At 45.3% G+C, this 14,167-nt stretch overlaps 1 protein-coding gene across 1 annotated transcript in view; it reads right to left on the bottom strand.

The window, feature by feature from the left end:
* The window catches only part of CTDSP1 (CTD small phosphatase 1), a 154,338-nt gene that overhangs the window by 21,028 nt on the left and 119,143 nt on the right, over nt 1–14,167 (bottom strand). Inside the window, exons 4-5 of the mRNA XM_069227101.1 lie at nt 7,948–8,004; nt 2,658–2,750 (exon numbers count right to left, since the gene is read on the bottom strand). Coding sequence (XP_069083202.1) covers nt 2,658–2,750; nt 7,948–8,004 — 150 coding nt within the window. The remainder of the gene's footprint in view (nt 1–2,657; nt 2,751–7,947; nt 8,005–14,167) is intronic.

Here is a 14,167-nt window from a genome sequence, read left to right as displayed (position 1 = left end):
CTCTTTCTGGTGTTCTTTTGCCATTTCGTCCTGGTGTGCCCTATCATATCTTGCTAGCAAGGCTTGTGAATTGGCAATGCGCCATTGGTTAGCTGCCTGTGTAGCTACCCTCTTGCCAGCAGCATCAACCTTCCTGCTTTCTTGGTCAGGGGGAGGGGTATCCCCTGGCGATTGGCTGTTGGCACTTTTTCCGGCAGCACTGACAACAACAGAGTCTGGAGTTACCTGATGTGTGATGTAAGCTGAATCTGTAGGTGCAGGCTTGTATTTTTTTTACCTATACGTGGTGTTAAAATCCTAGCCTTAACAGGTTCCTTAAATATTTCGTCAGCATGCCTGATCATGCCAGGCAGCATTGGTAGGCACTGGTAACGTGCACGCGTGAAGGATAGTGTATTGAGGAGGAAATCCTCTTCTAAAGGCTCACTATGCAAAAGTACCCCATGGTACGCAGCTGCCCTAGAGATGGCCTGTGTGTATGCTGTAGTATCCTCTGGTGGCGAAGGTTTTGAAGGATAGAGGTCTGGGTCATTTGTCGATATGGGATCTGGATGATACAGATCCCAAGGATCAATTGTATCACCATGGGAATAAGTGTGTGAGTGAGTTGGTGAAGGCAATGGTGGTGGTGAAAAAGAAAGTTGTGGCGAATGTGGTGGAACATTTTGCAAGGGTAATGGCTACTCCTTCCTTTTAAAAATCTTTGCTGGTGGTGGAGCAGTATCAAGATGTTCTTGAAAATCCAACTTTCTTTTTGATTGTGGAGGAGGTGCAGCAATGATCCTCTCAGTCTCTTTGTGGATATGAATCCTTGACTGCTTTTCATCCATGATTTCAAGGATAGGTTGAATGTCAGAGTCTTCAGAAATATGTTCTGATGTTTTTGATGACTTAGAGGACTGTTCATCAAATGTCTTTGAGCTCTGCTTTAATCGGCTCAAAAGTCCTTATTCCTCTGTATATGAATATGTTTTCGGCTCTGAAGTTGGCAATTTTTTCGGTCCCGAAGATACAGCCTGTTTTGGCTCCAAAGCAGGATGTTGAGATTTTGACTCCAAAGACCGTAGACGTCGGCTCGGCTCAGATGTGGAGCTTTTGATAGATTTGCTCGACTCCGGTATCGAAGCTGGTGTGGCATTCTTCGGTGCCGAACCCGAAGGCCGGTCACCGATTATTTTCTTTCGGGTCGAACCATGGCTCTCTGGCAGTGGTGCACCCAATGCCTTTGATTTATTTTTTTATGTAGTGGTCGTAGGGGCAATTGTACCCACATGCTGAGCCGCAGTGATGGGTTGGCTATCTTCCTCCGAGTCTTCTTCGGAGTCGGTGTCCTGAATGGAAACTGCCGCCTGGGCCTGTTCTTCCTCAACGGTGTCGAGGTATTCTGTAGTCTGCAACGCCATTTCCAGTGTTCTGGCTCTCTGGTCACGCAGTGTTTTCTTTGACCGGAACGACCGACAGGCTTCAGAGTCTTCTTCTCGATGGTCGGGAGAGAGACAGAGATTACATACCACGTGTTGATTTGTGTATGGAAATTTTGCGTGGCATCGAGGATGGAATCGGAATGGAGTCCGATCCATCAGGCTTCGGTGTGGTAGACCTGAACAGGCCTGAGTTGGGCGCTTGCGCCCAAAAGTCCGTAATCTGGTTTTTGACTGTACTATCGGCTCGACTATAGATGGAAACACGATTGAAACAATACCAACAGTCAAAGAAAGTTATATAAAGTTTCTGAATCGAAAATCTCGGAGCGAGAGGAAACACATCCGAACCCGACAGCGGAAAGAAAACAATGTAACAAAGTAGTCGACACCCATGCGCACTATGACCGAGAGCAGGAGTCACTCGATCCCGTGACTCGAAAAAAGATTTCTTCAAACAAAAATAACTTGTAGCACTCGGATCCCAATACTAGATGGTGGAAGCTATGCATAGCATGTGTATTTGCAGCTACACATGCCATCGAAATATATATATATATATATATCCAGGACACCACAAAGATTCCTTTCACTGACCATAACCCAGTGACCAAGACTCTGGTCAATAAATCTCAGAAACATGCACAAAGGCACCCAGACCTTTAAAGCGCTATGCAGCCATACAGACATGCGCTATACAAACCTAGTAACAAACCAGAACATGTTATGTTATTGACACACCACAGTAAATGCACTTCAAAGAATTCAAATGAATAAAATATTCGATTAAAAAAAATATAACAAACATCAACTCAGATACATATTCAGAAAAGTACTAGAGCCCAGCATTTTAGCTTCCCACTCATACGGTGATATTTACAGTGTGTGCGGGAGATAACCAGACAGCATTTATGACTGTATCAAGTTCAATAGGTACCTTCTACCTATTACTACTACCCAGGAATTTCAGTTTTGTGTTAACATTTTAACAGTAATGCTAAGAAAGGTAGTATAGTAAAGTACAATTGTTAAAAAACTGATTTTTAGAAAGTGTCCATATCTCCGGACAGACATTATTTTGCCCGCTGTCATGCTCATTCGTCAGCTGTGCGCCTCCTAGGATGCATTTCATGCTCGAGGACAGTCACGCTCTGCTGGGAATGACAGCACATTGGAGATCTCCGGCACAACACCTGTGTCCGAAGGCAGTGTCCCCCGCGTGTCCCTCGGTCTCACCTTGGCCAGGCTAGCCGTGAACAGCACACACTCGAACAGCTCGCCCATCCGCAGCAAGAACTGGTCCACGTGCGGCCGCTTCAACACGTACACCTGGGGCAAAGACAAGGCAAACTTAACTGCTGTAGCGTGCAACAGAATTACACTTCTGTGACTGGTTTCTATAAGGGACACTCGATGACCCAGGAGGAAAACTACTATTTCACAAATACAGTGACCGTGTTCAGGTGTGGGTGAAGTAGGAATGTTGACGCGCACTAGTCTATTCCTGCAGAAGTACCTGACGTGCTTAGAGACACTGCTGTGAGGATGTGCTTAGAGGCAAGGTGTTCCTGTGATGGCATGCAGCTGTGTGCAGATGCAGAAATATGGATGAGCGGAGATGTACGAGGGTGTCTGAAGGTTTGTGATGGACGAAAGGGTACATGCCGTTGTTTTCCAAGTGGACAGGAGTTTTTCTGGTGGGTGTGTACGCATGCATGTCTAAATGAGGCGAGACGATGTGTGTGAGTGTAGGACATGTACAGATAGTTCAGTACAGAGGGCATAGAGGGTGCAGGTGAAATGTGCATGTTTTGGCTTGAGAACTGTGTGGATCTGCACATTTACGCATAGTTTGAGAGGTGGACCATGTTTATGCAAGTGTGTGAGAACGCAGATGTAGGTATGGGTGCGGGACACAGGTGTGGGTAATGTGCAGGTTACTTGAGTTTATTGCTGCAGGTATAAAGTACTGAGTAATGCACAGGTATGTTGTCGTCTCCGACTGCTTATGTTCTGTTGGTTCTCTCAACTTGTGTGCATTTGAGTGAAACTTGCAGTGATGTGGGTTGGACGAGAGAGAGAGAGAGAGAGAGAGATCCTTGCACTAAACTTGGCTGCACTGTGCATGTTCTGTGTGACAGTGAAGCTTGCCCAGCTGATTCCTGTACTTGTTCTGTTTAGGATGGGGAGGGGGGGGGAGGGGGGGGTGGGGGGAGTATGCTGCGTGTGCTGTCTGCTGTGTGTTCTGTGTGAGTTTGCACTTATGCTCTCTCTCTTTAGAATGCAAGGGCACCTTGACTCAATGCTGTATCTATTAAGGAAACTCCACAGTTATTCCCTAAAGGGCACTTGTGACGCGCATGAGGAAACCTGCGGTGCAATCTTGTTGCCCATACAGTGCTTGCATTGTGCGCGAGGGGTGTATGCACTGCCGCTGTCCTGAAGAGGGAGGGGCTTCAACACTAAGTTTGAATGTAAAGGAAGCTGGCGCTGCCTGAAGTTTCGTTTTACAAGCTGAAGATGATTCTGGTCGCCAGTGTAACTCAGGAGGCAGTGTTAGGAGACAGGATGACGCCTCAAGAACCCCTGAGCCACTTTTCAGTGGGTGGTGGCACAGCCGGGTCATTATTGACAATGCCGGGCGCTGGCTGTAGACCTGCAGCTTGGAACCAGCTCCAGCACCAAATAATCGAGAATAGGTCAGCTGAAGAGACCACGGCCTATCCTGGATTACTTGAAGCCAGCTCTGGCCACATGAAGACTTGACTCCTCGCCACATTCGAGAAGCTTGGCACCTCCTCCTTGGGAAACTTGACAGCATTCCATCTCTGGGAGTGTTGATGATGTCTTCTCTTTGAAAGGCTTCCCTTCAGGTCCTGAAGCTTGGCACATCTCTCCTCATCTTCATGCTTAGAGACTATCGTGATACCCACACACCAGCGGCCACCAGCGGGAGCACTCCACACAACTCAGAAGGGACTGGCAGCCCAGCCTCCATCTCAGAGATACCCTTTATTTCCATTGGAAAAGTTCAATGTTCTACAATATAGAAAACCAATCTAGAATACAAAAGAGCCAATCAAGATTATACAGGACTCGTTCACTATGAAGACCGATCAAGCCTCTACGTACAAGCCCCTGGACAACAAACTAAGGAAAAGTGGCGGACACTCAGCTGTCCGTGAAAACATTTCTAGAAAAGAAAGATGCTTCATCCCTCACTGTAGACATCACAAATGAACACAACCACTTTAACACTTTAGACCAGAAATGCAGGACAGGATGAAGGAGCTATCTGAGAAGATGAGGGTGTAAGCCCTCTGCTGCCATTAACCCGCTCTATAGACTCCACTTGGACATACAGGCGCGGCAGCCTGGAATCGATCCAATTACCAATGCATGATGTTGGGAAGAAGTTACTTACCTGCAACATTACATACACAACTGGCACTTCATAGGTGCGCATGCGCTCTGTATACTCCAATCATGTAGAGGTCGGACTCAGAATGGCCTGATGGTATTTAGAAATATCCTGAGGACATCAATAACGCACTCTAAATGATAACAGCAGCTGTGGAACGCTCTTGGCTTCAAGGCTACCCTCATATTCCTGGTCACATCTCCCTATTTAGGGGAAAAAAAACTTTTATTCTTAAAAGTATTATAGCTGCATAAGGCAGCTGGATGGGCTACATGCCATTTTATAAGAGATGCCAAGCCGCAAAACTGGTGTTCCAGGCAAGTAAGTTAATTTCGGCAGTGTCTAGCTTTTATGGATTCCCAGACAATCCACTGAGTAACAAGTAATGTCCACCAAGGAACGGAAAGAGACAAAAGTTGAATACATTTAAAAAGCCTTTAGGCTGCTTGGCCTACCAAAGTATCTGGAACAGTGGGACTCCCCCAAATGACAGATTTTCCTTTTAAATGCAGATATTAATCCTTTCTGAAAGACGTATGTATGTACTAAAGATGTGACACAGATTACAGAATGCTCATGTATGAAAACCACACCCGATTTTAATATTTTTCCAACCTTAGAGACAAGTCTGCTAGACTGAATATGTGCTATATTGTCATGATGAGTACAGCCTTGAAGCAGGGATTGGTTACATTGATTTAAGAGGTCCCCAAGTGAGAGTGATCTAAAAAGAATGTAAAAAAAAAAAAAAATAGAGCAAAATGCAGCAGATAGTGTTAACAATAAACAATGGAGAAAAAAAAACCTAAAGAAAAACTCGATACAAAAGAACTTGCCCCAAACAAATCAGCCCAGTTTAATCTGCTAAACTATGCATAAAACCAATGGAATGGAATGCTACCTAGAGGAATTATCAGCAGTTGGGATTAATGGAGGCATTTCCTTTCTTGGCTTTCCATGCTGTCAACAGAGTGACATGTACCTGGAACCCTCAGCGGAAATTCGGACACCTGGACGTCCGCTGAAGGCAGAGTTGGGCCCCTCATGCTAAATGCCCGCTGGCACTGTCTGTGCACCAAGAGCAGAAGATTGGTTGGAGGTTATCCTTTCTACTTGAACAATTACAGGTTCCTCTCGCTTCTTGGCTTTCAATGTTTCTTCCACTAGCAGAGACATGTATCTCACTTCCGTGCTTTCTTCCACCAGTGCATACGTCTTCACAATTTATGGACCAAATAGGGTAAAGTGTAGACTTTCCTACCCAGAGCCTCCAGTCTTACTCTCTCAGGTGCCACAGATGCCACCAAAAGGTTGTTGATCCATCACCTGATACTTGCTGAATGTATTATGGTCAAGTCTGGTTTGAGGTGTCCCTGTCTAGTTCTGTGTTTTCCCCCTGATCACGAGCAGACCACCCCTACACCTGAGGGAACGACAACAGGATATTTACAGGATGACACAATTTGGAGGTAAAGGCCCAGATGTGTTGGCCAAGTAGACACATCTGGGGGGTCCAAACTGCACCACGTTGCCCTTACAGCTCTGGGTGGCTGGCCCTTACAGCTCTGGGCGGCTGACCCTTGCAGCTCTGGGCGGCGGGCCGGCTGGCCTTTGCACCTCTGGGCGGCGGGCCGGCTGGCCTTTGCACCTCTGGGCGGCGGGCCGGCTGGCCTTTGCACCTCTGGGCGGCGGGCCGGCTGGCCTTTGCACCTCTGGGCGGCGGGTCGGCTGGCCTTTGCACCTCTGGGCGGCGGGCCGGCTGGCCTTTGCACCTCTGGGCGGCTGGCCTTTGCACCTCTGGGCGGCTGGCCTTTGCACCTCTGGGCGGCTGGCCTTTGCACCTCTGGGCGGCTGGCCTTTGCACCTCTGGGCGGCTGGCCTTTGCATCTCTGGGCTTACTCTTTGGTTAAGCAAAGGTTATTTCAGAGCAGTCACTTCTATTAGTGCTGGAGAACCAATCTAGCAAATGTTTTCATTAGAAAGCAACAGCTCGACTTAGGCCTCATTGGGGAGCAGGGTCAAAGGTACAGGATCAGCTAGAACTCATTCTTCGTGTCTGAAGCAGCTTTGTAAAAACGCTCAATTACAACTGCACCAAAGGAGCCCTGAACGCCGATAGGATGAATCAACGCCGGCTTCTACCTCATGAACACCAGCGTTATCAACAACACAAAGACCGCAATGTAAGATTGTCATTCCGGAGTCCTGGGGCCAGATGTACCTAAGGATTTCACCCATTCTATGGGAAAAAGCTTTCGTACATATGGCCCGTGGTTCTCGTGTGGGAGATTGTGTGAAGACTTTGAATAAGGAACTAGCGGCGATCGCCCGGGTCTAGCGGCGCGAAAGAGGCCGGCGGTATTTTGGTGGGGGATGGTGTTAGAGAGCACGGGGGGTTCTACAGCGTGAGAATGGACGACAGCGCAGTCAGATCTCTGCAACGAAGCACGGTTTTCACCAACAGCACCTTTTAGTCTGGGCCTGGGCAAAATTGTACTTGTGCCGGCATAATCTGCGTAATTATGCACTATTTGAGGTGAAAAACTCTGGAACAGAACTTGAGCGGCTATTGTTCAATTATTTCTGTTTAAATGTGTCCTCGTGCCAAAAATTGATGCAAGGACACATTTTGCTCTAAATTAAAGCGCAAAGTAACGGACTTGTATTGTGAGAATGTATATTTTTCTGTAATTGCGCAAAAGCAAATGAGAATTTTTCACCCTCCTCATTTTTTTGGCCTTTATTAAATGAAATGTGGACCCCAGAAGTTAATGTCCTTAATTTCGAAAATGCCCGAGTGCAGGGCAGGGCAGTCAATTCACTCAAAAATGTTAATCACACCCATGAACTATGCAGCTCAAGAATCACAGACAGCAAGTTAAATAATACGAAGCACATTGTATACGGTCTACGAGGCACTCAGGGTGAAACACAGACAGATACACAATGTTGCTACGCTAAGAAATGGATACATCTCTCCGAGAACCCAAAACGTTTCCACGAGACTCTGAGAGTGGAGCACATAGGGAAAGAAGAATGCCAGGGTGATGTAGGGGGGCTGCAGATGAAACAGGTAGCGCGCATGCGCTCTGGTGCGAGGCTCACCTGGTGAACGGTGCCGTCGATCTCCACGGGAATGATGAAATCCGCGTTGCTCACCGGCTGCAAGAGAGGACAGAAGGTGTTTCACGCAGGGCACCTGATACACTGTGGGTCCGTGACAGCAAGAGGCACCCAGGGGGGCAAAACTGGCATGCAGCGTAGCTGGGTGATTGACAGCACCTGGGACCACCCCAGGGAAAGACATGAGGTGACAGGAATACAGGAGTCACAGCGACACCCTCCCCCAGAGGTGGGCACAGTGTGACGGGGGAAATGAAATTAGGAATCAGTCTAACATGCTTGCATGACGTTACTTCATTTGCAAAAACAATCTAACAAGCACTGTCAAACAAGCATTGGCAACTCCAACAGGTCTGGCTCATGAAGGAAAGGTCCCTTTGTGCCACTGATGGATTTAGGCACTCATTACATCATCATACATGCACTCGGTCACTCTTGTTTGCATTCATTCATTCACCCATCCTGTGACTCATTATTGCAGTCACCCTCTGACGCCACAACAGTAAAACACACACCACTCAGCAACATGTGTAAGATCAAATACAAGTAAAACAAAGAAAACATGCTGCCGTCTAAACACAGCAGACATATCAGTGTGATAATGAGTGCTGTCTTGCAGAGGTACTGCACATGGTTATTGTTGTTTGAAGTGCCAGCAGACACCGTATTTAGAACCTATGCGTTGGCTGCCTTGCAAAAGGAAAACAAGCAAACACTACAGGCAACAGCACTCCAAACCGGCCACCTAACTTCAGATGAAGTGTCCACGTGGGATGTGGTGCTCTGCAGGTGAAAGGAGTGGCAGGGCGGGCAACACGTTAGCACAGTCCAGTCAAGAAAAAGCAAACTAAAAAGATGAGAGGCAAAGAAATGGAAGGAAAACTGGAAAAGAAAAAACTGAAAACTACAGGATTGGAGAACCAGACACTGAGCAGACTCACTTTCAGGTGGGTGTGCTTGTGGGATCACAAACTGGCATCATTCACAGGGTAGGCGAGCCAATGACTGATGAGGACTGAACCACGTTTTGCCAAAAGGGGTAACCAACGTTAAAATGCTTCCCTACAAAGGTAATCTGTGAGATTTCATTTAACAAAATACCTATCTGCAGGCTTTAGTAGAGAGCAGTAATAATCCACCCTTAAATGACTATTGATTTTAAATTATGCTTTGCACAACCAATTCGTCAGGATTACTGCCTTTTTCGTAACTTTGCATTATGAAAACAATCCTGCCTAGAGCCTTTATCATTGTTTTGCCAACACAAGCAACTCAGATCTATTGTGTTAGTCATAAGCTTTCCAGCAAGTAAACAGTAATAAGAATACAAACAGCTACAAAACTACAGCTGCCATAACAATATCAAATATCTACTAATACAACCTAATAAGGTTTGCCGTATTGCTAATCTTCTATCCCTGTGATTTGTTCAGGTGGGTCAGCAAAACTCTTGTCTACTATGGTAATCTGTGAGGTTCCATGTAACAAAATACCTACCTGTAGGTAATACCTGTCTATTGACTTTAACAAATGTTTTTCACAATAAAACACATCACCTCTATTTTCATAATTAACATTTCATAATGAACTGATCAGGCCAATAGCCACGATCATTGGCTTGCCACCATAATCAACGCAGACCTGCTGTATCGAGTATAACCTTTGCCACAAACCAAAAAGTGCAATACAAGCACTGGTTTTATTGGGCACACATACGTTCAACCCAATAAAATCCTTTACTCGGGGACACCAACATTAGGGTGAATCCTAAGCACCTCTATCAGTAATGCTCTGAAAAGTCTTTTGTTGATCACATGAGGGTAAGCGACAGCCAAGCTATCAAGGCAGATCTAAAAATGCAAATAGATTAGTGTAGCCCAGGGCATCCCACGAAGCTCTCAAATATAGAACAGCGCTCTGAAGTGCTTAAATAATGATTAAAAAGGAAAGGGATCTGTGCTGCTGACAGAGAAAATTAACAAACGGTTGTGAATTATCTAACTATCTAACACATTTTAACAGCATTACAGTGCCATGTGCATGTCCCTGACAGTTCAAGCTACATCCCATTGTAAGCTTGATATGTTACGCATAACAGTGAGGCTTCTCTAGGCAGTCAAACAGCTGCCGGCTAATGCAGCTGGATAAACAAAATAATCACAGATGTGTGGCGGAGAGGCACTTTTGATCGGACAGATGTTGTTTGCTTTCACAGAAAACCATGATCTTCTTTTCCACCAAAATGTGGGTGGAGCCAAAGCCCCTCCCAGTAGTACTTCTGAAAGCTCTTTTTAGATTTATCTCATAAGGTACCAGCGACAGCTGTGCTGCCAAGCCAGACTTAAATAGTGCCAAAGTACGAGGCAGTGCGGAGCACTGGTTGAGATTGTCTCCTTACAGACAACACACATTGTCGACTCCCAAAATGAAACATTTAGAAACAAAAAAACATAATGCATTTTTCCAAATAACCACTAGATGGCAGAAGTAAGCAAAGCATGAGAAAGTATTACCAGGCTTGCTATAAAATGCACCAACATGCCCATTGGTGTCAACGGGTTGCCCCTCCCTTTTTGGGACAGAGGCAGCAATATCAGCATTTACTGCTTTAGAGGATACAATCACCTGAACATTTAAAGTTTGATGGAAAAGTATGAACCTTCAGGCAGGACACTGGAAAAATGTCAAATCAAAGTCCACAAAAATCCAAATAGGGGAAGCAAAGATGTGAATTTTTAAATAGACCTATGAGAGTCAATGGTCACAAAAGAGGAGGACAAATGTGCAATTTGAGGCCGACTGCGACGGAGCTCGGATTAGATTCACTAAAAGGATTGTTTCTGGTAAAAGTCTGGAAGTCAAAAACTTTGAAAAAGTTAGGTATTCCAACTTCAGAAAAGGGCTTTGTCACTTTTCTGAAGTATTGAAATGATAATTCAGAATGGGACTTTTTGAGAAGAAAAATCCTCCCTAAGCAGATAGCCGCTGCATGTGTGGCTGCCGCCCAATCACTTTCTGGTGCCCAAGGAAGCACTGGGCACACTTTTAAAGTAAAGTTCTAAACCTCCCAAGACCTCAGGGGAGACATTATAGTGACTCTCAGGGTGCCAGACAAAAAGGCCAACAGCAGGTTCCAGTCCAGGTGCTACTGGTCAGGTGGACACTTTAGGGCAACAGGCCCCTTGTTGTGTCACTGCAGCCACTAAGGAGGTCAGCCAAAGGACCCGTGGAGTCCGCCTCTTTGTCTTGGACATGAGTGGGAGCAGGTCCATCCCTTTTGGTCGCCGCACAGGTCATAATCAGCAGATGCACTCCTTTTTCTGTTTCTCCACAGGGCCAGAGTGTGTTATAAAGAGGGTGCCTTGGAGTGTCACAAATATGGTTGGTACTAGCTAGTGGGTGCAAGAGTGTGACTCCTGGGCACTCCCTAACCAATTATGTAAATGTTTCTTGGGGCAACCCTACCCACTTTTTCAGTAGTCCCGGTTTGCCTTACTGCAAACAGCCCCCAAATGCCATCTGCCAGAGTAATCCCAAGCTGGCTGACGTCTTCAGCCACACTAACTTGAGCTCTGAGAGCTAGGGGCGTATATTGGAGGCTACTATTGAAATCACCAGTGTATTCCCACATCTAATACTAAACTTCAGGCCCTGGACTCACAACGAAACAGGAGACAGAAGTTTGGTAGAACAGCCGGGCAGTAACTAGATGGGATACATAATACATAAGAATTATGTTTTGGACCTATTTAATCCCTTTCAAGATCACAAGAATCTTACATGTGCCTCTGACATGCCCACCAGGAAGGGTTTGACACTAGTGTGCCAACAGGAGGAGCAGTAGACCAGCTGAGCTAAGGGGAGTCATCTCTGCCTATTCACATCTATTCGGTCAATCAAAAGAGTCTACTCCCTGGAAGGAATGCCACATCTCTTTAAGGTCAAGCCAAGCACTTGACTGAAGGATGCTGGCCAGCTAATGTAGATTAGCCTCCTAGGAAGTTCAACAGGGAAATGATAACTTTCTAAAATTTACTTTTCCTAAAAATTTATTTAAAATCAAACTTTGCCGTTGATTTGAGCTCTTAAAATATATTAAAAAGAATGGTTGAATTCTTTTTCTAGCTGGTTCGAAAACCCAAAATACAGAATAAATATAGTTTTCCTCATAGGACAGCTACAACCTTCCACCGTGAAAATAGCTTTTGAGGGCTTTTAACTGTAGCATATGGTAACATTAGATTTCTACATGTCCCACTTTGAAATAAAATGAACCTGGCATTGTGGGCTGCAAGACCTATATAGGGGAGAGTTATTCAATTTTCAAAAGAAGGTTTCCCCCCGTTAAAAGTATTATTTTGACAGGTCGGGTGGCAGGTTTAAACTGCTTTAGTCACACTACAATGATAGGCCTGACATCATGTTTTCCTTGTCAGGCCAGTGGATGGCACAGTAAGAGCTGCAGTCCATAGGTAACATTTACCTTTACATGCCACAGGTGCAGTTTCTACACCATGTACTATGGTGTTGCAGGACAATTAAATATGCCAACTACGGATAAGTCAGTTTCTACATTTTTTAGGGGTCATAGCACATACAACGGGCACAGGGCAGCAGTGCAACAGTACCAGAGTCTAAAAATCAGCAATAAAATTCATCAGAAAATGGAGGTGACCATACAAAAGGGGAGATTTTCTCACAGCAAGATTATGATTTTTGGTTGTTCCAATGATGCACTAATTTTAATTGCATGATTTGCACGTTGTGAGGTCTTCAGCCCAGAATTTAAGATAAGCCAGTGTTTCCAATGTAGTCACACCTAGTGACAACTGTTTTTAACCAGTTACTGTAATTTCTGAACCCATTATTACAGTACATATTCCTCCATTCTAGCTTCCTCACCCTACATTTTATTTGGTATCAGTGAAGGTGCACTAAGAAAAAAGTAGTAGTTAAGGTAATATGCAAAGGAAAATGATGGCCAAGTAAGGTTTTGAGAAAATATGGCCCTTGAAGTTCCTAGTAAGAGCTGCATTTATTTGCCTGACAATTACTCCCAAGTGCACACCCTCATATACATCCACAGGGTGAAGATAGACCCCTATTGGTCACTATTGACTATCACTCCTGACCACTACACACAACTACTTGCCAGTTGGATACCACTATATCTGGCTAAAGGCTGCCAGAAGATAACCTAGGCTGAGAGCCAGCCTCAGGTGCAACCCACCCCCAAATCCCACAGGGAGTAGACTCTCCTCCGGAACAAAATCTTGCCACTCTGACACTAGTGGCATCCCGATATATCCACTTCCAGTTCCACAGTAAATTATTAGCCACCATCTCAGGACATGAACTCACTCCAACATCCACCCATCCGATCTAGCTTCAAACACACCAAATCCAATCAACCACATCTAAATTGCTCAACTTATCCAAGGACAACCCACTCACAGGAAGATATCATTCCAAACAGCAGACACTCAGACTACTGCTTGCCAGGAAGGCGTTTAAGGTTAAGGGAAGGTACAAGCACATGATCACCACGTTGACAGATCATTTGCGCCTCCCTCCACCCACCACACCTCATTCAACCCACCATGCAACCCAGCAGCTACAACACTGACTTCCCACAAACAAACCCTACACCCACCTCTCGCAAACTTCAGGATTCTCTGACCTTAACCACCATTTATACCATCGGCAGAGTACCCACTAAATGACTTCCACCCAGATCCCTCATATCTGTTCTCCTCACCCATACGAGGCTGCACCTCTTAAAAACACCATCATGCCAAGAAGAGAGAGACCAGCAGCTACAATGCCTGTCCTTCAACCCAAGGTCTAGGGGCTATGAACAAAAACTTCAACATATTTTATCTGCTCTCAAAGCAAACCACTTCAAGCCTCACATTCATCAAAGAAACATGGTTCAGTGAAGATTCTGCACCCACAAGCCATGAAGCATCCCCACCCGAAAACAGCATCATCAACAAAATCATAATGGAAAAAAATGGTGCAGTCCTCCTTAAAATAAAGTGCTAGAAATAAAAAAAAATTAAAAAATAAAAAACTTCACCATGAATAACTGATTCCTTGCTGGAAAAATGTCACTTCACTATAACATCCACTAGTTCCTTCCTATAGCATCCACTTCTTAGCCACGTGAACTTTAAAGATGTCTTCGTAAATATTTTCTAAA

The sequence above is a fragment of the Pleurodeles waltl genome, chromosome 3_2 (genome assembly GCF_031143425.1).
Source record: "Pleurodeles waltl isolate 20211129_DDA chromosome 3_2, aPleWal1.hap1.20221129, whole genome shotgun sequence".
NCBI classification, from domain to species: Eukaryota; Metazoa; Chordata; class Amphibia; order Caudata; family Salamandridae; genus Pleurodeles; species Pleurodeles waltl.
This window is presented reverse-complemented; position numbering and strand designations above follow the sequence as displayed.